This window comes from Anopheles gambiae, chromosome 2, assembly GCF_943734735.2.
Source record: "Anopheles gambiae chromosome 2, idAnoGambNW_F1_1, whole genome shotgun sequence".
Taxonomy (NCBI): Eukaryota; Metazoa; Arthropoda; class Insecta; order Diptera; family Culicidae; genus Anopheles; species Anopheles gambiae.
This window is the reverse complement of record NC_064601.1, coordinates 56,790,393-56,814,790: the sequence shown is the minus strand read 5'-3', so window position 1 is coordinate 56,814,790 and position 24,398 is coordinate 56,790,393. Positions and strand designations below refer to the sequence as shown.

At 38.1% G+C, this 24,398-nt stretch overlaps 1 protein-coding gene across 7 annotated transcripts; it reads left to right on the top strand.

Annotated features, from left to right (window-relative positions):
• Positions 1-24,204, top strand: LOC1275900 (multiple coagulation factor deficiency protein 2 homolog). Of its 7 annotated transcripts, XM_061650368.1 has the most exons (5): positions 1-405; positions 479-693; positions 761-909; positions 6,482-6,528; positions 24,163-24,204. In XM_061650368.1, the coding sequence occupies exons 1-5, from the start codon at positions 307-309 to the stop codon at positions 24,172-24,174; spliced, it is 522 nt and encodes a 173-aa protein (XP_061506352.1). In that variant the 5' UTR covers positions 1-306; the 3' UTR covers positions 24,175-24,204. The 7 variants fall into 7 exon arrangements, with proteins under 7 accessions (XP_061506352.1, XP_061506353.1, XP_061506348.1 ...); XM_061650369.1 differs by lacking the exon at positions 24,163-24,204 and having other exon boundaries at positions 6,484-6,528; XM_061650364.1 differs by lacking the exons at positions 6,482-6,528; positions 24,163-24,204 and adding an exon at positions 3,742-4,020.
• The last annotated feature ends 194 nt before the right edge of the window (positions 24,205-24,398 follow it).

Sequence of the window (24,398 nt, the reverse complement as noted above, 5' to 3'; positions counted from 1 at the left end):
CTTGCTGTCAAACAAGCCCGTAAACAATCTTCTTGTTGTCAATGTTCGGTTAATACGTGGTGTTTTCCAATCCAGTGGACAAAAATGTATATGCGTGCGATCTTAGAAACAGACCTTTAACCTTCCACGCATAGCGTTGGTAAGACCGCATCGCTTCTCACTGGATAAAGCTTTCATTGTTCATTGTTCTTACCTACGTAATCGGTTTCTATCGTATGCGCTAACGTCGTCTGTTGAATAAAAGTGAAAGTTTGTCAAAGTGCTGGACCTGTAGAAAGTGCCGCTTCGTGACGTGTTGGAACAATAATGAAGCATAGCGTGTTGATAACCTTGGCCATATTGATGCAGCTTGCATCGTTGGCTATTTGTCAACGTGTAGCACCAGGAGTTAATCCAAACCATTATGTAAGTTAACAAGTGTGTTTTAACTCATTTCCTACTTAGCTATATAATCGAATCGATTGGCAACAATTCCCAGCAACAACAACAACAATATCAGCCGCCCCCTCCGCAGTATCAGCAACAAGCTCCCCAACATCAGCAGCCGCAATATCACCAACAGCCGCCCCAACAACAGCAGCAACCCCAGTATCAACAACAGCAATTTCAACAACAGCAGCAACATCAGCAGCCCCATGGCGAACATGGGCAACAGCAAGTGCTGCATACTGGAAATTTACAACAGGAGAAACAGTATGATATTCAACCGAAAGCTATGTTAATTGATGCTCTACAAATATAGCTCTGCGTTCACTTCCAGGCACATTGCTGAACATATGGAAGTACCAATCGATACGAGCAAAATGAGCGAACAAGAACTACAATTTCATTACTTCAAAATGCACGATTCGGACAATAACAACAAGTTGGATGGTTGTGAACTCATAAAATCACTCATTCATTGGCACGGTAAGCAACTGTTATGACATACCATTTTAAAGCTATGATTATGCTTGTGCGCAATTTATCTGCTATTCATTTACCATCAATATCATGTTTTAGCAAAATATGCACACGGTATTTGGCTATTCAATTTTATCATTGCTTTGAGTTTTCTATGTACGCATTCATTAAGTTAAGCTGTCAGTTTCAATCGATTCAAATTCAAATGCATGTCTATTTTTCTTCTTTGGTGAAAGATCTACGGAGCCAAATGCACCTTAACTAATTATAATTCTCCTAGCGGATTAGCTTAGTATTGAGGAGGGATGTTGTTTCGAATGGCTTTTAAGAAGTCGACATGTCTCTATTAGACGATCACCGGCCCTCCAAAAGGTATGCGGTGGACCCTTCATAACGAGTACTTCTATTTAGGAGGTTTTTCACAAAAATGCTCCACAAATACCCCTTTTAACAAACACAGTTTTTCACAATGAGATGGTTATATTTTAAATATGCTACACGCTTATAAAGCCGTGAGTTTTTATCTCTAGAATCTCGGTTGATTAGTTGGGACTGCCAGTTGAAAAAACGTCGTATTGAAGTGTGCTATTTTAGCATTGTTTTGGCCGTGGAACCAATTATTCTGCTGCTCATACCAATGTTATGTGAAATGACTTTTTTTTATAAGAATATTGTATAACAATTGAGTGACTGGAACAAATTAATCTCGTTTTTCGGGGTCTAATGCATTGTATTATAATGATTTACTTTTGGTGCTGGCTGACATCCCTTTTACAATGTGTATGTTAGGCAAATATAAGCAACGGTGCTAGTGTGTGCCTTTCTCGCTGTTTTTTAACTTGCCAATGGGCCCTTTTTACTTTTTTTTACTAACACAACATAGACAATCATGTAGTTCAGAAACAAAACGCAAAACAGTTAAACAAAAACATAAATCTTTGCACGAATTGGTCGCACAATTGTTACACTGGTTGTATTTTTTTTAAACAACACCATCTATTCTCCTATCATTCCTCTTCTACTCTTCGTGCCAAATGATGTAGAGCAAGGCAAGGCACAAGAAAACAGTGGGCATCCGCAGCACGAAGAAAAAATTTTCTCAAACGATGAACTCTCCGCGCTGATAGATCCCATTCTTAACTCAGACGACCATAATCAAGATGGTTTCATCGACTATCCGGAGTTTGTTCGAGCTCAGCACAAAGCAGCACAGCAGCAACAAGACCAGCAACAACAGCAACCACACCCTTAGTTTTTTTTCAGTGCAACTCAGCTCAAATCACTGGCTTAGTGACGTCCGCGATAGACTGGCAAAATAATAACTGAGCTTTTAAAAGCATAAATCCTCCTTGTATTCAAAAGCAGGGTGGCCTACGGGGCAAAAAAAAAATCTAATGTTAGAAACATTTCGTTTGATCTGATAAAGAAACAAATCATTCCTGGGCCGAATAGTTCAAACATCCTTGATCCATACTGATAAAACACAGGGCAGTATTAACTCCGAGAGGACATTCCGTCAAAGTTTGTTCTAGTATTACAATATTTCGAATATTAATCCTTTCAAAATTGGCAGCGCTTAGTATAAAAGACAAGGCTAAGAATTAGTGGCGTAGCTCGGAGTTTTATTTCTTGTTTCATACATTAATGCAAAGACTGTAAAAAATATACTGAACGCACTTTCATTCTACAAAAAAAGAAAAGGATTAATACGAGACACTAAAACGTAATGGCTGCGATATAATGCAAACGCACAACGATCGCACAAAAACGTTTACTTTTATTTGCATTAAAAACGAATGTTGTGTGCTTATATGTTGTTGTAAATGTACATGTTTGTTTCGCTTAAGATTATTTGTTGCAAAGTGACAAGGTATCAAAAATCAAATGGAAGGGTTGAAGAAAAACCACAACAAGAATATATCAATCATTCTGTGTCGATCATTAGTGTGTCCGAAACCATTCGTCATTTTTTTGTCCGAGTATGTGCATTTGTATTGTTATGAAGGTCTTTATTGTTTCGGTTAGCTGGGCATTACATTATCCGCAATTACAGCTGAGGATAAAACAGGACACCATGAAGAACAAGCGCCTAGGCCAGAGTATACAGACGAACAGTTGGAAGATATCGTCGATTCGGTACTGCGGATGATGGATGTGAATACTGACGGTTTCATAGATTACACTGAATATCGAATGTCGGGTGTAGAAGAAAATAGACGCGATGATTTTCCTGAAGGACGATAAAATTTAACGTCAAGATAAATAGTAACTAGAAGCAATTGTTAACATAAATAGATATGTTCATAGTTGTTGCGAATGGTTGTGGACCATTGTGTGCTTACGCCTATGTGGTCGTCCTCTAAAAAGATCATCACAACTTGTATAGCGAGAGACTTCCAAGTTCTAACAACACTGTTTCCTCGTTCAGAGAAAGACAACGGCGAAGGCGAACATGATCACGAACCGGTTGCGTACACCGATGAGCAACTGTCAGGAATTGTAGACGCAGTAATGAAAAATATGGATCGTAACAATGATGGTGTTGTTGACTGGCCGGAGTATGTACTGTCCTCAAGCCGGCGTTAAATATGCATGAACTGTTTCTTTCATTCCAACCATAGCCTGTTTTTTTGTTTTAATGTTTTTTTTTTCTTCGGTAACTCCCTTTCATGGTGTTTTTATTTTACTGTACTAATAAAAGTATGCATCCTAACCAATTGGGAATTTTATTTCAGTTCAATTATAGAATACATAAATTACCGAATCTGTGCCCTACGTAATGCACAAATATATGCACGAAGATTTGAATATCTTAAATGACTGATTTACTGATTGCAGACAATAAAGATGAACACATCGGCGAAATGCCTTCAGAAGGAGCGCCCGAAAATCACAATGATGCACAACCATACGACGACGCTACACTACAATCCTTGGTTGATCCAATAATGGATATGATGGACAAAGATCATGATGGATTTATAACGTATACTGAATATCGACAGCACGAAAATGCACAAAATTCTTAACAAAATTAGCAAATATTTGCATTCATGTGGCAGTATAAATAGTGGAGCTGTGGTCAGTGAAAAATAAAATAAAATTCCGAAACAATCATTTTTGAGTTGTTCCAATGTTTGTAAATATACATATTTATATCACGATAAAAGTTCCAGAACATGTCGAGAACCCAATTCCGATTCCGATAACTAATTGGTTGGCTTAGCGATACGTTGTAGAATCGCCCGCCCCCACGCTAATGGGGGCGGAGGAAACATGTACCCACGTCTCAACCCGGACTCTCTAAGGAACATTACTGTCCAACCGGAATTCAAAGCCGCTTTAGACGAGTCTCTACTACCAGAAAACAGATATGAAACTACGAGCAAGAGATGGATCGCACTAAAAACATAAATAATAAACTGTGCAAGAAATATACTCCAACCGTATAAAATAAATGCATAAAAAATATTTAATATATACAAAATATATAAATTAAAAATAAATGCATAAACCTAATGCATACCGAGCAATGCAACAACGGCATAGAACGCGGGTATGCGCAGAGGAATACTCATGGCTCAGACGCGAAGAGAAACGATTTCACTGCTCCAAGAAACATGCACGGGAAGAGCAAAACATGCGGGAACTAGAGTAAACCAGAGATGCGTATCAACACGAAAGTTTTACCAAGCGATAGCAGGTCATAGAAACAACGTTACACCTAAGGTAACCTGCTGTCGCAACAAGGATAGATATCTGGTTATTAAGCAGCCAGAGGTCCTTTTGCGGTGGGCTCAGTACTTTGATGAACTACTCAACGACCAGTTTAACAAACAGCTAGAAAGAAGTGCTACTAGCAGATAGTGTCATGCTACTGCCACCTAGCATAGAAGAAACACGAAAGGCTATCCGTCGGCTAAAATAACAAGGCACCCGGAACCGACGGAATTGCAGCTGAACTGGTCAAGAATGGAGGTGCACGACAAGAAAACGAGATTCATCAAATTGTTACTTAGGTGTGGGATAGTGAATCGATGCCTTGTGATTGGAATCTCGGCATCATCTACCCCATATACAAGAAGGGAGACAGGTTGGACTGCAACAACTACAGGGGTATTACGGTGTTGAATACCGCTTATAAAATATTCTCCCTGATCCTTCAGGATTGTCTTGTCCCGAACATCGAAGAGACAGTCGGAAACTATCAAAGAGGATTCCGAAACTGAAAATCAACCACTGATCAGATCTTCACCATGGCTGAATACAGATACAACACATACCATCTCTTCATTGATTTCAAAGCCGCATATGATAGCATAGCCAGGGTAAAACTGTACGACGCTATGAGCTCATTTGGAATCCCGGCCAAACTGATAAGGCTAGTTAGAATGACTATGACCAATGTCACTTGCCAGGTGAGGGTGGATGGAAAACTCTCAGGACTTTTTGCTACCACCAAGGGTCTGCGCCAGGGAGACGGGCTTGCCTGTCTCCTATTCAACCTGGCGCTAGAGAGGGCCATCCGCGACTCGAGGGTGGAGACTACGGGAACCATCTTCTATAAGTCAACCCACACCCTGACATACGCTGATGATATAGACATCATTGGTCTGCGGCTCTCCTATGTATCAGAAGCCTACCAAGGGATCGAGCAGGCGGCCGAGAACCTCGCATTGAAGATAAACGAGCCAAATACCAAACTGATGGTGGCAACGGCGCTACCAATATCAAATCCAAACCTACGTGGGCGTGACATGCAGATAGGTGAAAGCACTTTTGAAGTCGTCCCAGAATTCACCTATCTTGGGTCAAAGGTCAATAGCATGGAAGATGAGTTGCGCGCAAGGATGTTGGAGGACAACCGGTCTTTGTAAAGCCTGAAAAATCAGTTCACCTCAAAGAACCATTCGCGACGGGCGAAGCTGGGACTATATAGTACTTATATAGTACCGGTACTCACATACGCCTCTGAGACATGGACACTGTCCAACTCTGACGAAACCCTCTTAGCCGCGTTCGTGAGAAAGATGCTCAGAAGGATACTTGGCCTCGTATGTATGGAAGGACAATCGAGGAGCCGCTATAATGACGAGCTATACGAGACGTACGGCGACTTCACTGTCGTACAGCGTACCAAGCTCACCACTCTCGGTTGGGCTGGCCATGTTGTACGCATGGAAACGCACGACCCAGCCCGTAAAGTCTTTTTAGGCCGTACACAAAAACGAGGTGGCGTGGTAGGCCAACATTGAGGTAGCAAGATGGCGTGGAGGCGTCCGGTATTAAGGCCGCGATAACGGACTGGCAGACGAAGGCCAGAGACCGTGAGCAGTTTCAGACACTACTGAGGCAGGCCAAGACCGCAAAGCGGTTGTAGCGCCGGTGTTGAGAAGCGTTACGATTCGGAAGGATATTCATTTGGTCAAACCTTTATTACAAGGACCTTTAAAAAGATTGCATAAAAAATATAGTTTATTTGCTTCCGTTTTGTTTGACTTCCTTTTTGCTTCTGCCCTTTCCTCCTCTCTCTCTCTCACACACACACTATCTTTTCTTTTCTATTTATCTTGTCTAGAGATCGATATTGGATTCTACGGTCGTACCTTACAGCCGGATAAACAAGTAAGTAAAGGTTCTATGAAAATTAATAATGTGTTAAAATGTGTTCATGGCTGTTTATACGATGGTTCATATTTTCACCTGGGTAAAATTTATTCTGGTTTAAGAAACACTGATTGGCGAAAATGTATCGCCAAACAGATTGTTACGCGACAAAATAGAATGATAGGCGCATGCGTAGTTGTCTGCCAATGTCGACGTTGTTCCGTACGAATGGGTTTCTTCGGGGTACTTGCTGAACTTTAGAAAGCCACCAGTCAGCTGTTTTGTATGACGGTATGTGTTTTTAAATCCAGACATTTTACGATGCTCTCAACAGTTTGTGATGTTTCTTACGCACGTTTTTGTTGCCACGCAAACAAACATACCTACACAATTTGTCCAAAAATACGCTTCATTGCGGTTCTCTGAAAACATTATCAAAATTGTCTTTCTGTGTTAATTTTAATATTATGACAAAAGAGTATGCATTCGTAACACCAATCGCCATGCATAAAATGCTTGGAAAATAGGACGTTTTTAAAAAATATTTTAATCTATCTTTAAAATTGAATTTGGATGTATAATTCCGATCTCCGCTTAAGCAAAATTCTTATTAAAGCTGGGTTGTTTTATTCCCATTCATTTGTAACTATTTTTTAACTTCCTTTCGCACACGTTTGCTCCATACTCCTTTTAGAAATGAAAAATCCAACACTTTCCTCTCTTACGATGACGACTACCGGAGTGGCTACGCTAGGGTCGTCAGTACGAAAACACTTAAGTTTCGTTACCGTACCTTCTATTCCGAAACCATTCCCATGCTATGTGTTGCGACACAGGCGAATCCGTCTCCATTCGGGTTTCGCTCGGCATGTGATGCCTGGCTACTCGCTGCTCGTGGGTGGCTGAGGATTCCCGAACACTGTCAGCATTTCATCGCCTCGTGCTTCCGGAAATAAGACAATCGAATTCCGCAGTCTGCAAAGTTCTGACCCGGATCGTGACATTTGCGTTTGCGTTCAACCTGAACATTATACAGGTTTTGCTTAGTTTGTATATTGTCGAGTATATAAATTCATAGCATTTTTCATCCTCATCGGGAATGATTGTTCAAGGTACCTTTTAAGTGGCACAGTCTCGTTCAACTGTACGATAGCTGTAAACCAACTGCAATTGAATATACATTGTAGTGTAGTGCAGTGTAATATTGTGTTTAATAATGAAGAAGATCAGTGTTGTCAATGTGTTAGCTCAAAGAAAATTATACCGCATAATGCGACCATTTCCCTGTTGCTATAAGTTTGCGTGCTTAAATTATGTCTTTCAAAAATCAATGAAATTAAATCGTGTTTCAAAACAGGACACTGACAGTGTGGCCAGTGCTAATGTACAGTGATGCTCGGATGGTGATGAGTTCTTCCGAGCGATAATTCATTTACTATCTGTTAATGGTTGCCCACTGACGGACAAAAAAAGTAAAACAGTTTTGCCAGCCGGTAGCTGTTGTTAGTGCTGTGGGAATTTGTTCGGTCTTGAGAGCTGCTCAACAACACACAAATGTCAAACGCTGAGAGCTGTGTGAAGTTTTTAGCTATTTTCTCTGGTTTTCCCGCTTTTCCTCTCACTCACATTCAGTCGATATTATTGAGCTGCGGGGTAGCTGGCAGATGTGTTGCATTTCACAGGTCGCGTTGAGAATGTGCGTATGTTTGGTTGCTTGGCTTCGTATTTTACTTCGCTAGCGCTTACCTGCTTCAGAGGATACTCCTCTGAAAACCAAAGTCATCGCGACATAACCGTGCGTTAACAATTATTTTGGTTTTTGATCACTCGCTGAACATTTTCCGTGTCCAAATCGCTCTATTCATACTGCGTTTTAAAATAATATTTCAGTGTAAGCTTCTACCCGTGTCGTTCGAAAATCTATTTTTTTTTATAATCAAAGTGAAACACTTAAAGAAGGTATCTACTAGTAATGTGAATAACCACTCGTTAACGTGAAGAGTTCACTCACTCTTCCATAAAATTACTCCGACCGTATTGGGAAATTATAAACAAATTCGTATCGTCGTGTGATTCGTTATTCATATAAGTATTCCGATATTCATCACTTTATCACTTCATCACGTTATGAAAGCAATTAGATGCAACTATCTCCCAATTCAAATAGAATGTGATGTGTTCTTACTAAATATTAGTCAGTGTGTTAAATAACCCTTCAGAAAGATAAATCAAGACAGAATTCACTCCCCTTCTCTAAAGCCGACTAGCAACCAACTAACTGTGATTTAAATCATTTGAGAGTTTTTAACTTATTAGCCTCGATACGAAGTTTGCTAAAAAATATTCGATTCTGTAATCGTTTTCCTAATTGGAGGGTTTGAATCTTTTATGCATTTATGCTATCCTCCGAATTCATGGAGAGCAAGAATCTTTGTTTGTTACCTTTTGAGAGTCCGAGAGAATTATTGGTTTCATTCGTTTTAAATCGTGATTATTGGGTTTATCTATACATTGTATCCTCTCATAACAACTAGCATGAGCAACCTCACAAGTTCATGAGCGGTGGGAGTGCATGACAAACCGAGGTATTTAGCGAAATTTTGATCAAAATTTCCCACATGGGGGGAATTCTTACCGGTTCTTACCGCTGTTCTAAGCGGTCAGCAAAGTCCGTCCTGTGGGCCAAATGCGGCCCGTCGCAACATTCAATCCGGCCCGCAAAAGGATTTGCCTGATTTTAAAAGATGGTAAAAAACTATTCGCATTCGTTAATTACTGAACACCTTTTAGTATGAAATTTCATTCCGTCGTATTGTTTCAAATTTAATTATCGTTATATGTATTCACGGACCAATCATAATGGTCGAACTTGATGTGAAATTTCCCGTATGTATCACAAACATTGTCTGTACTTTGCGACTTTCGCAATGGTGGAAATCGCATACGGAATTTTGAAGAAAAAATATTTTTTTGGTTAAGTGGTTTTATAAAAAAGTTTTGAAAGCGACTTTCGCATCAACACGCAGTTTGGTGTCTAGCTGTTTTGCGATACTCGATACATACATATGTATTTTTTTCCTCTAAAAAATTTTCATCGAAATGAAATATTTTTGTTTTATTGATATACTCTTATATTTGCTTATATTATTATCTATTTCAATAATAATATTTTTGTAGCATTTGAAAACATAAACGAACAATAAAAAACCTAACAATTATTTTTACGAGTACGACGATGTTACAGGGGTTTTCAAGTCACTTTCGAATGTAAACTTTTGTAAAAATAATAGCCGATATCGCGAATAAATGAACACATTTTAACAGTCAGTTAATGTTCATTTTGGTTTAACCGAGTTCATTTGTTGTTTATTCCTGTTAAAATAAACAATCGTCAAAACAGTTAACGACTGCACGATATCGCATATAAGCAGTCACAGGGGAAAAAATCGAGCAGTATAATTAAATGAATGTTAATTTGTATCGCACACGCTCTTGACGATCGTTAATTTAACGACGGCATAGGATCAGTCGTTTAAATTAACAAATGAACTTAATACGTTTGCGATGTCAAATTCGATCAATTTTTAACGACTGTAAATTTTTAACTATTTCTTTCGTGATGCCAGTTAATGTTTACATTAGAAAGTGACTTGTAAAACGATGTATTTTTATTTTTTTTAATATTGTTATTTTTATTATTATTACTAGGATACATTTATTTATTTATATTACAATGTTTTGCTGTAAGGATTAACAACAAATTGGCAAATGAAATGAAATTGATTAAACTACATATTATGCCTACAATATCCCACATTACCATACATTTTGTTTCTGATCTATTTGTACGCACCAATTAAACTAATGCGAAGCGGTAAAAATACGACACCGGGAAACTTTGCTGACACTTCCGGCAGATCGCACCGTAATACTTAGCGCGAAGTAATCTACACACTCGTAGCATCCAATTTGATATCTTGTTATTTTTAGTCGATACTCTCTTACTATGGTTCGTTTTATTTGGTTCACTTGTGTACCAGTTCGGTCCACAAGTGTACCAGTTGGTCTAGCCGTGTTTGCATATTAGCTTAAACATTAATAGTAAAGCAGACAACCGGTCGTAATAAACAATGGCCAATGTTTACGCAATGTTTTAGAATTCCTGGCAAAAGTAACCACGTTAAAACAAACATGGGCGGACAAAAAAAAATCTAATAACATTTAAAACACAACATCTAAATGTGTGTATGTCAATATCAAAACAGTAGAAGACAAAAAGAACGAGTTTTATTGCAAATGGCTAATGGATAAAACGAGAAAGAGTTATAAAATTTTCTAAGGATTTCTTCACAAATCACTGGGTTTGTTTTCATATCATATTCTTGTGGATTTCGCCACCAAAACAAATCAAAAATGGGAAAAATGGGATTATGGGATTTTGAAACAGAAATTTCATAGACTTTTTAAAGACTCATGCAATGTTTGTTCTAAGAAAGTCAATATATTTCATTTTCATCTTTTTCTTATTTTTGGCATTACGAGCTACGCGATCACGTACCCGACTGCATGGTTCCAAGACAGCACGATCGTCCTTACTATTGTATCGTTACCAAGAATATATTGAATAAGAATATATTTGCTCAAAACAAAACAATGAAATATCGTGACAAAATTTAAAAAAAACATACTACACCCAGGAACAATATATATATATATATATATATATATATATATATATATATATATATATATATATATATATATATATATATATATATATATATATATATATATATATATATATATATATATATATATATATATATATATATATATATATATATATATATATATATATATATATATATATATATATATATATATATATATATATATATATATATATATATATATATATATATATATGAATGTACGAATTCTTCGAATTAATGTCCCTTTTGATGGATTAAGCCCAAATAGCCAGAATTGCTTAAGCAGCTCATTTTGGCACGCTAAAGATCGCTGCTCTAATTCGCCTTTTGCAGTAGAAAAACAGCATCAAAGTTCTATGTGGGTCTTTCAAACAGCGCCTAAGCAGCTTCCTTATGCCACGATGCCAGGGATTATTTTTCTTTGTGTTTTATTTTCAAGCAAGCGTCATCGATGAAATAAACAACAAGATTTGTTTCGTTTAATAACATATGTATATTTTTAAATCTTTTGTATTGATGAATTACACAAAATTTTACACAATCTACTGATAATTCACAATCACTACACTCAATATTCATTCTTCAATTAACGAATCTAACTTGTGCAGCAGCAATGAGATTATTGCCGGCGTCCGTCTTTGACACTTTGACAAGAGCCACCTTGAACCGATGTCATGCATTAAAAAGCTATAAAGTTCCACCAAGTTCAGTATCCTTACTTTGTTGAACGCAGTCAATGTCAATCATTCGCTGAGTAAAACAAAAGAGGACAAACCAATTTGTTCTGCTGCGCAAATCCACGTTTTATTCACTTCTCTTTTATCCACACACGGAAGCTGTCAGCGCGGCTCGATGACAGCTAAAAAACACAGTTCAATGTCTTAGCCATATTATGGCGTGGAAACACCGTTCAGAGGAACAGGGTTTATAGGAACAGGGTTCTTCGGCATGACTTCCAACACTCCTCCTCATGTCGAAGAATTTCTCTCCTCAGTTATTCCAACTTCAGCATCTTACGAAACATGTCATGTTTCTGCGGACCTAATGGTTTAGTCATTATATCTGCAACCATGACAGTCGTAGGGCAATATTCCAAAACAATTTCCTTCTTCTCACAAAGTTCTCTTATAAACCGCTCTCGGGTATCGATGTGCTTCGATTTCCGACTTATTCTGTCTGTTTTAACAAAGGCGATACAACCTTGGTTATCTTCTTTGATTGTAGTCGCGTTCAATTGATCTTCTCCAAAATCTTTAATCAGCTGCCTTAGCCACATTGCTTCTTGGCATGCTTCCGAAAGTGAAACATATTCAGCTTCCATAGTTGATAATGTCACACACGATTGACGACGGCTATACCATGATATTGTACCACCTTCAAACGTGAATACAAATCCAGATGTTGAACGTCTACTTTCTGAATCGCCTGCCCAATCGGCATCGGAATATCCGATCAGGCCTTGGTTTTTGAATCCACCAAGATGCAAGAAATACTCTTTTGTTCCTTTTAGATAACGAAGTATGCGTTTGGCAGCTATCCAATCTTGTTGCGATGGCGATGAAAACTTTCTGCCCAGTATAGCTACTGTCGCCGCAATATCTGGTCTGGTCATAACGGACAGATATAGCAATCCACCCACTAGACTTCGATACATTGTAGCATCTTCGAAATTCTCTGCATTGGCACTTTGTTTCAGGTATCCAGGGTCCATTGGTGATCTAGCAACTTTAGCTTCTTGCATTCCGTGATCCGTTAGTAATTTTTCTATAAACTGTTTAAGCCGAATTCCATATATTCCATCGGTACATATCACTTCCATACCTAAAAAGTGACGTATTTCGCCCAAGCAATTAATTTCAAATTTCTTGCTTAAATGATCGTATATCTTCTTGGCCTTTACTTCGTCTGCTGCTGCGATCAGTATGTCGTCCACATAGACTAATAAGAAGATATGTTGACCACCATGAATCGACTTGACAAATAAACATTGATCTGCGAAAGAGGATTTGAAACCTAAATTTGTAAGTACTTCATTTAGCGTCTTATGCCAACAACGAGCTGATTGATGTAGTCCATATATACTACGTTTCAATCGACACACTAGCTCCTCCTGTCCTTGAGCTTCAAACCCAGGTGGTTGATGCATATATACTTCATCTTCTAATATTCCATTAAGGTATGCTGTTTTGACATCATAATGACGTACTGTTAGCTTTTGCTTCCAAGCAATTACGAGAAAAGTTCGTAAGGTAGTGTGACGGGTAACGGGTGCATACACTTCTTCATAATCCAGTCCATATTGTTGTTTAAAGCCTTGCGCGACCAGTCTGGCTTTATGTTTAACTATTTCATCATCTTGATTCCTTTTGATTTTGAAAACCCATTTCGAACCTATTACCGTTTTACCCTTTGGAAATGGTACGAGTTCCCAAGTATTGTTTTGTTTGTGAGAGTTAATTTCTTCTTCCATCGCATTTTTCCAATTTGGTTCTTTCATTGCTTCGCGGTAATTAACTGGTTCTTCTTTCGCGCAAGCTGCTACTCCCATGGCTAAATCAAGGATATAATCGTTTAAATGTTTAGGTAGTTTTACTTTTCTCTTTTCTGGTGGTAACTGTTCTTTAGTTGTTTGAATATCAGTTTCAGCATCCGTGAATTCATCATTAGAATCATCCTTAACCGTTTGATCATTACTGGTTTCTGATGGCTCCTCCAAGAATGATTCAATATTAACTTCTTCCGAAGTTTCTTCTTTATCTTCAATAAAACGAACATCTCGGCTTATGGTGATTTCATCAGTTTCTAAATCAACAAAACGATATCCTTTATGTTCTAAGGAATATCCAACGAACGTTAGTTTTCGGGCTTTATGATCGAGCTTGCTTCGTTTTACATCGGGTATATGTACATACGCTTGACTTCCAAAAAGGCGAATATGGCTCAAATCTGGCTTTCGACCCCACCACAATTCATAAGGTGTTTTAGGAACAGTTCTCGACGGAAGCCGATTTATAAGATAGGTAGCTGTTTGAACGGCTTCTCCCCAGAAACGCTTGTCTATGTTTGCATCCAGCAACATACAGGTAGCCATTTCAGTGATAGTTCTATTTTTACGTTCAGCCACACCATTGGACTGAGGTGAATATGGTGTGGTGTACTGTGGCTTTATACCCTCTTCTTTATAAAATTTACGTAGCTCTGTATTATTAAATTCTCCACCACCGTCTGAACGAATAACCCGAGGCTTACGTCCAAAATTGTTTTCTACCCATCGTACATATTCTTTAATATTTTCTACTGCATCAGATTTGTTTTTCATTAAGTATGTAACTGTATATCTACTGAAATCATCAGTAATGTGCATCATGTAACGGTTACCGCTGGGTGTTTCAGTTTTCGATGGCCCCCATACGTCAGTGTGCACTAAATCAAGAATTTTGTTTGATTTTCTGTCAGAGACGGTTGGAAAGGGAGATCTACATGATTTACCTTTCATGCAACATTCACATGTTATTCTTAAACCACAATCACTCACCCTTATTCCGGTTCCTAGATCTTCTCTATACATTCTCTCAATCGCTGACCAGTCACGATGCCCAAGCCGTCTATGCCATTGATGTTGACAATCTGCTTTGTGTTTTACCAGTAATGCAGTCATCGAGGTTTCTACCTCGTCTAGAAAATATAACCCACCGTTTATAGATCCTGTAGCGACCACTGCACCACCGGCACTCACAATTTGACATCCCTTTTCATTGAATGTCACTTCCAGGTTCTTTTGTGCTAATTTCCCAACAGAAAGAAGATTAGTCGAGAGCCCGGGTACGAATCTAACATCATTCATTTCGATTTGCATTATTTTGCCGGAACCATCAATGCCCTGTATAATGCCTTTTCCTTCGCCACGAATTTGTGATTTGTTACCGTCGGCCATGGTGATGAATCCACCTTCGTATTCATCTAATGATGTAAAAAATGATCGATTATTGGTCATATGCGCACTAGCGCCACTGTCGATGACCCAGCTATGCGACTTTTCTATTCTGCCCACCGTGAACGCTATTGTTCGCGAGTCGCTTTGTGCTGCTTTTGCTCTTCCGGAATTATTACCGGCACTAGTAGATTGCTCTTCATTTTTCTTGATAGCCAAAAATTTCCTACAATTCTGCTTGAAATGGCCTGGTTTCTTGCAGAAATGGCATGTGCGTACCCTACCACCTAATTGATTATTGAATGGCTTACCCTCAGCAGATCGCATAGCCTTTTCAGTTTTAGAAGATTCACCTTCTCGTCTTTCCATTTGACGATTATATTCATCGATAAGTTTAGATTTTACTCCTTCAAGAGATATGTCTTCGTCTGAACGACTATCTAACGCTGTAACTAAACCATCATACGAAGCTGGTAAACTGCGCAATAACATGCACACTTTTGTATCTTTATCTAATGCTGTACCTGCAGCTTCGAGGCGGTCGAATAAATCGTCGAAAATGCGCAGGTGATCTTCCACGTTACCTTGTGTTGCCAGGTTTGTCGCACATAATTTCTTCAAAAGAGATACTCGAACAGATCGTGTCGTTTTCTGGTGGTATGTTTTCAATTTATCATAAACGTCGTGTGCAAACACGGAATTCTTCACCAGTGGTAATTGGCTATCGTCGATTAGTAATATTATTGTGGCCTTTGCTTTTCGGTCTGTTGTCTTCCAAAACGGGGTGCGCTCGATTTCTGGGGGAATGGGTGATTCTACAACATCCCACAAATTTTCTCGACTCAGAAGCATTTCTATCCGAATACTCCATGTTTGCCAGTTGCTCCCATTTAGCTTATCAATTGTGAATTTTGTCTCACTCATTTTTCACGTCGTAGCAGCACTGATTTTACAATGTGAAAAGAAATCACTATCCGGCTCTTCTCGGCCGAATCTTTCAGCTGAATGTAATACTCTTGTTTTGAGTCAACTTGCTGGGCCCATAACCTGTTGAACGCAGTCAATGTCAATCATTCGCTGAGTAAAACAAAAGAGGACAAACCAATTTGTTCTGCTGCGCAAATCCACGTTTTATTCACTTCTCTTTTATCCACACACGGAAGCTGTCAGCGCGGCTCGATGACAGCTAAAAAACACAGTTCAATGTCTTAGCCATATTATGGCGTGGAAACACCGTTCAGAGGAACAGGGTTTATAGGAACAGGGTTCTTCGGCATGACTTCCAACATACTTAACAAGCCTTCAAGTTCCATCATGAACCCTACACATAGTGCTAATCAGCCGCTAAGTTCCAAAGAGTACCGGGTGCTTGTTAAAAAGCTTTCTGATTCCACCAAGTACCGTTTCATCTCTTAATCAGCCACAAAGTACGACATCGGACCAACTTTTCGTTAAACAGCCCCAAATCAGCTATAAAGTACGAGCTGGCTATTTGGGAGTTTATTTTAATGGGAACATCATGTTCTTTTTCACTCGTTAGCGTTATCTGGTGCTTTGCGGTCTTGGCCTGTCTCAGGAGTGTCCGAAATCGCTCACGGTCTCGCGCCTTCGTCTGCCAGTCCGTTATCGCAGCCTTAATGGCGAACTCCTCCTCGCCATCTTGCTACCTCAATTTGAACCTACCACACCTCCTCTGTCCTTATGGACGGCCTAAAAAAGACTTTAAGGACTAGGTCGTCCGTTTCCATGCGTACAACATGGCCAGCCCACCGGAGCCTGGCAAGCTTTAATCTCAGGCACAGCCTGTATAGTTTGTTCCAAGACGTCCCTTCATCCAAGACGTAATCTAATAAAATCCGTGCTAAGCCGAGGGTGCGTGTTTTGTCTGCCCCCATATATTTATTTGTTTGATTATTTGTTTCTTTATATTCAATTGTCCGCTCAAATTAGACTGAACAATTTGTTTTTAAATCCTAAATCTAAATTATTTTAATCTATCCTTGCCTGATGCATAGACCGCCCATTAAAACGGTTAATACTGAAATGACAATTATACACAAGAATAACGAACACAATGACAACTATTGATTTACGGTGTGAAGACATCTACTTAACTTAACAGAGGAAATATTGAAATCGAACAGGTGCTTCATTGAAATTGCTGATTGCTCTTAAAAGTGGGTCATTCTGTTATTAATACGGAAAAAACACTGAAATGACAATTATACACAATAATAACGAACACAATGTCAACTATTGATTTAGGGTGTGAAGACATCTACGGAACTGAACAGAAGAAATATTGAAATCGAACAGGTGCTTCATTGAAATTACTGATCGTTCTTAAAAGTGGGTCATTCTGTCCATAACAAGTGCGACGGATCAAGAGCTACAGGGGAGGGCGTATCCGCAGACGACGTGACGGAACATAAAAATTGAGACAGTTCAGCAAATAAGGAGATTCGATCATATTGTACAGAATATTAGCGATAAACATTGTCTTCGCCGGAATGAAGCGCACATTCAGCTTTTCTCATTGCAACAACTGACATCGTGTTTCATTGTCAGGAACTGTTGTATTTGATGATGCCCTAAATGCCTTGTTGAGTGCGATACGAGTGAATCGTTTTGTACTTTCTCAATTCTCTCCTTGTCTTTGCTACCCGTTGGGGCCCATATTATGCAAGTGTACTCTAAAATCGATCACACCCAGTAACAGTACAAAACCTTTAAACACCCCGGATCATCAAAATCACGGAATAAACGTGACACTATACCGAGAGCTTGTCTAGCCTTTCTAATAGTAGTATTGATATGAACTTTAAATGTTAATGATTCATCCATCCATACGCCAAGATCTTTCACTACATGCACTTGTTGAATAGGAATATCGCCGAGTGTGTAGGCGGCTGCAATCCTGTTACAAGGGTGACCAAAAGTGATAACACTTCATTTATCAATACAGAGTTCTAGCCCTCTTGCGGTACACCATGATGAGAATTTATTAAGATGATCTTGAAGAGTGGAAGCATCATTAATAATGGAGATAGGTAAGAAAAACTTAATATCATCTGCGTAGAGAAGATAACCATCAGATGGAAGAATACTAATACAGTCATTTACAAATAACACAAATAGGAGTGGACTTAACACGCTACCTTGAGGAGTGATGGTCTTATATTTAACAAGATCAGTTAATCTTGATGCTTTATAGACTGTTAAGCATCTTGAAAAGACATGTTTCAACTATGTGGCTCCAATTTTAGTTTTAACAGACAGTTTAATAAGCGTCTTCAGAACGTTTTAAAGGATTAAAAACTTTAAAAACTATCAACGGTCATACGATTTTATAAATTGTCATCAGCTAATACAAGATCTAATATTTGTCCAGTTTGATTTTTCACATTGTTGATTTGCTTGAACAGGTACATATCAATGATATCAATTATATGATTATCACCTATAGCGATTTGGGCAAACCCACTACTATTCCATTCAATTTGATTTTGGTTCAAATCGCCAAGTATTATCAGTTCATCGTTTGGTCTCATAATGTCGTGATTTTGTCGATTGAACATGACAGGCATTGAAACGTAAATATCTTCAAAAGACAGATTTGTTTTATAGTAAAATCCCATTGTAGCGGTTCCTTTAAGGCAGCGATGTCAAACTCATTTGACCCCGCGGACCAAGCCACTGAAAATAGTAGCACGGCATGCAATCTAATTTATACATGATATTATTTGATACAAAAATCATATCGTTAGCAGATCTTTTCATTTCATTTTGAGATGATAGTTACTTAACCTGACGTAACGTAAAAGTAAAATCTTTGACGCAAAAAAGGTAAAAAAATAGCTGTAGTAGATTATTTTCAATTGGTTATAGGCCTCTGATATATCCAATATTTGCAGAGTTTTATGGCAACTAACAAGGTTCAGTACGCACAAATAATGTGCACAAACTGGCCATGACTAACGCGTTAGTTCCAATACGGAGCAGTAAATTTTGTAAAGTTGATATTGGTGTCATTTTGATTATCAATATTTTTGAGCTAGAAATAAAATAGCGAATTCCTACTTTTGATGCTGTCTAAAGTCCATAGATTACAACAGGTCGTTCAGTTCAATTCAGATCTTCATTTTCACATTTAAAAAAAGCGTGAGAATTGCGTTTTTTAATTCCTGTTGGGTGAGTGATTTTGCTACTTTGCACAAGTCTTTTTCTTATAGAAATTGCTTAATTGGACGCCAAGTGCCTTAATTGATGGCTTAACTAAAAAAAAAATAATGTCCCTAAACTACATAGATATGAGTAAGACATTCACAATTTTGAATGAGGTTGAAACTACATCGTGAGTTGTTTCTGTTACGAATTGTTCATCAAATATTTTTTGCTAATACAGGGTTCCCCACGATTTATTGGTTGGTTCCCATCAATTTTTGGTTGGGTCCCATATTTTTTTGGTGCGTTCCCACCATTTTTTGGCCGTTTTTTAGAATTTTTTGGTTCATTTATATTAATATCCAATCGGACGAGACCAATAAATTATGAAATCAATCCAAAGATCTATGGGATACGATCAAAAAATCGTGGGAACGCACCAAAAAATCGTGGGAACGCACCAAAAAATCATGGTTGTTGACTAATAAATCGTGGGAAACCTTGTAAATTTAATCATCGGAATATTTTTCCGCATTTCAATAAAATTGTGCAGAATTTATAGCTCAGTTTCATGAAAATAACTATGTTTGATTTTCTTTCTATGACTTCAACCTTTTTTGTGCAATTATTTTTTTATGCATACATGCATAGAGAGAATAGAGAGATGGTAGATAAAAAACCGACAAGGTTTTATGACGATGCATGGTCTAACAATTCATATAGAAACCTGCGGAGTTGAAAATAGAAGCAGAAATGCTTCTACAAATAATTTTTCTCTCAAGCGGTCACGGGCCAAACCAAAAGACCTCGTGGGCCGCAACTCAGGTCACACACATAGCATTGGATACATCAAACTGCCTAGCGACTCTCGAGTATATATGACTGCAAAGTATAATTTCCATTTCGACTCAACTGAAGTCCTTTCTCCATCGTGGTCTTCGCTGGATAACATTCCAAAATTCCATTTTATCCAAATGTTGTTAGCAGCTGCATCCTGTGAAAGCTTCAATTCGCCACGATTGCGGCTGTACTCTACTCGCATTCCCAAGAAGAACTTCGTTTGTCCACAGTCGGTCATTTCAAATTCATCTGTGAACTGGCGCTTCAGCTTCTCGATCGTTTGAATATTTCTTCCAACAATCAGAAGATCGTCGATATTAAGCAACAAATAAATTGCAGACAAGTCTCAGTTGAAACGTATAGGCAGTAGTCCCGGTTTGATCTACGGAACCCAAACTTTAACAATGACGAGTTGAAGCGGTCATTCCAGAATCGTGGAGTTGTTTGAGACCATAAAGCTCCCAAATATTCGAAAATGTGACTAAAATATTCGAAACAGTTAATATAAACAAGGTGTACCATTTTTTTCAGAAAGTTTTATAAATACTAAAACGGCGAGGTGTCGACCTTACCTACAGTGTTGAACCAACACTGAACTTCCCCTAAGTTTTTTTGGCATCATTCTTCGTGATGCACCTGAGTCAAACCACATACCATTTCTGTGAGATACTGTTTAACCTTCAAGGCATACTAGATTTTGTTATGGAACAAACTGTCAAATTGTGTGTCGATGTATTGGTGAGGAAGAACACCATAAGCCCACCTGATATATACACTCACTTTGGTCAATCTATTGGTGATGGTGATGATGATGATGATAGGTCCCACCTCATACCCCAACACAGGATTGAGAAAGACGAAGTATCGTAAGATATAAAATAAACTGGTTTAGTAATGCTAATTCAAATTTATATCGAGCAAGTGGTGAGATCACAGATGCGTTTAAAAGCAACAACATGACAACAAAGGAATTTCCGGATTTACATCAACCTTGTAACGTCAAATAAAAGCGGAAAACGTTATAAAGCTTCCGGCGTAATCAATTGCTCCATGGGTTTCCTTTTCGTAGAGCCAGTAGTCCAAAGATAACGTTTTTGATCTTAGTCCACTGCTTTCCAGTATTCCCCACATCTCGCTTAACTGCGAGCACCAGGTTTAACGCTGTTTCACAAGAGTGACCTTCCCTATAGCCTAATTGCTCCCGAACCTAGAGCTCATGAGTATCAAGGTAATGAATCAACTGTTCTTGGACTACTATTTCTAAAATTTTCTCTAAAACATGGAGCATATTAATAGAACGAAACTCTTCCGCTGTAATTGTGCCACTCACTTTAGGAATCGGAACGATTAATGATTCCTTCCAAGATTTAGGAAAGATTCCCTCTTCCAATGATTGATTAACCAACAAAAAAAAAAGTTTCTCACCTATCACATCGAATACATCTTGAACAGTTTTGGCAGACACGTTTTCAATGCTTGTAGATTTAGTCAAGTTAAAACATATTTTTTTAGTTTGATAAGTGAGATTTTACGAAAACGAAAAATATGCGTGGTATACTGCATGCAAATAAACACAACAGGTTCAGTTTCATTGCAGATGTTGTCATTAATCTGTACCACACTTTTTACGAAAAAACAGTTGAATTTGTTAGAGATCCAAAAATCCTCCGTTTTCAATTCGTTTGCAAGAGAGAAAACATTCTCAAGCACTCAAAACTTATTCTCAGACGCGAGCTCGTGGCCTTCGTAAATTTTTGTCACTCTGAGAAATTGATATAGCCACTCAGGCTTTATTTGGCGCTTTAAATAAAAAACAAATTTTTGATCGCATATTTTATTAAACTTTTTCAATTATAAACATCGAATACATTTTCCAAAGTGATTACCGAAAAACCGATCACTTCATCGTCACGATTCTCAAAGATTCTCGAACCGATTTTGTGCCGATTCGACAAACTTTGAAAACGTGGGTTTCTCAAAAGCACTCATAAGTGCTTTAGAAAATGAGCGTTTAGAAATCCCATGGCCCCGCGGCCATAAGCCCACCTGTTATATACGGCCTTAGCACAATTTTTCGATCGAAAAAATTCAATCGATCCTGCTATACGGCCTCAGCACAATTTTTCGATCGAAAAAATTTGATAGATCCGGCTGTCATTTTGGTGTCATTTGACACTCATTTCGCCGCCAAGGTGTTCATTTTACTGGTCTTTTTGAAAACTGGTATACCATGACACTCACGAGCAAAATGAACTATTCTACAAAAATTCGATCGTTCCACTTTGTATGGGGAAAAATCCGCGACGCATTGAGCTGCGGAATTTATCGAATATCAGAAAAATGCCATAAATCAAGGATGATGTATTTGAAAAACGTTGTGTAAAAGCAAGTTAGTAAATGTGTTGGTTCTGATACAGGTGTCCCCCGAGATACAACTGTATTTGGGACCGAAAAAATGTCCCAAAGCAAGGCGTAAGTCGAAAAAGGCGTATGTCGTATATCTATGAATATAAAGTTTATAACCGAAGTTTAAGAGTTGGAATTTATGATATCGTGTATTTTATTTAAAATAATGTTCGATAATGTAATAATTATATTTTAAAACTCGTACACAATATAGATATTCAAGATAGGGTAGTTGTGGAATCTTTGGAAATGTGTGTATAACGGTTATCAGCCCAGATATTCAAAAAAAATACATCAATTTCTTGTCAATGACAACTTTTAACTGTCAAAATCAAAATCGTCGTATCTGCGAATCGTTGTAAATCGAGGGGGTCGTAACTCGGGGGACGCATGTATTCGATAACTTGCGCAGCTCAATGCGTTGCGGATTTTTCGCCATACAAAACGGAACTATCGAATTTTTGTAGCATAGTTCATTTTGCTCGTGAGTGTCATGGTATACCAGTTTTCAAAAAGATCAGTAAAATGAACACCTTGACGGTGAAATGACCCAGTCAGACAGCCTTCTGTTAATTTACCCATTCGAGCAGTTTTGTGTCTGTCATAACAGTAATTTAAGAGCAATTTAGCGGTACGAAGTGTTGTCGTTTGTTGTCAGTGAAAAGATATAAATTAGAACAAAAAGAGTATTGTTTTAATGATCTTTTTGTGGAAGAAGACGTCGGCGGTGTGTTTGAAACTGTAAAATGTAAAAAAACAGCCGAGAAATTGCGTTTACTAATGCTATTTGTGCACCAGCTTCTCCGGGTGAAGCGGCTGTTCAAGTCGAGTTTGCTAAAAAAATACATTGTAATCGTTTGTATAAGTTAAGCACAACGATTGAATATAACCATTAAACTGTAATATAAGACATTTCGTGTTATTTATTAACAATTTGGCCGAAAAAAATAAAAATAAAATAGAGGAAGGAATAGGATCTGTCAAAACTGCTCGAATGGGTAAATTAACGACTGCTAATTTACCATTAAATTACTCTTAAATTACCGGTAATTTAGCGGTAAGATAGAGGTAAATTAAGTCCGATTTGTCTGACTGGGGAGTGTCGAATGACACCAAAATGACAGCCGGATCGATCGAATTTTTTCGATCGAAAAATTGTGCTGAGGCCGACTGTCAGTTTTACGTGAGCGCCTATCGAATTTTTTCGATCGAAAAATTGTGCCGAGACCACCTGTATTGCCAGCGTCCTCCGAAACGGCTGGATCATTTTCAACGAAACTTTGAACCTAATGCGTGTGAAATTATATTAAACGATTTCAGAATCGTATTGGTCAATATTGGCACGTTACGATATCATGTTGTTTAAGAATGAAAACTATCTATCTTGCAATGGGTCGCATACATTTTACATATTTTTTTTACATTCATGCATGATTTTCTGAGATTTCTACTTAATATACTTAATGAATTTAGAATGTGTCTCTACAGGTTATTATTCACAACTACTACATAACAGAGGCTAGCTGCTTTTTATACACGTCGTATATGATATGGTATACTTTGTTTTTCCAACAATACTTTTGTTTTTTTTTTTTGCACAAATATAGCTGAAGAGTGTCCTCAACGATGCGTGAAAAAAGTTTTCCTATAAGTGGTCTAAGAAACTGTCCAGGGTGCCGCAAAATCTGATAATAGGTGAAATATGAGGTGTCCGACTTTACGTGATCGCCACTGTAGAATCAATACCGAACAAGGAAAAAACTGCAGGCAAAAGTAGTAACCAATGATCATCCAAATAAATTTGTAAAATCGTTTCTCCAGCAATTGAAGCACCC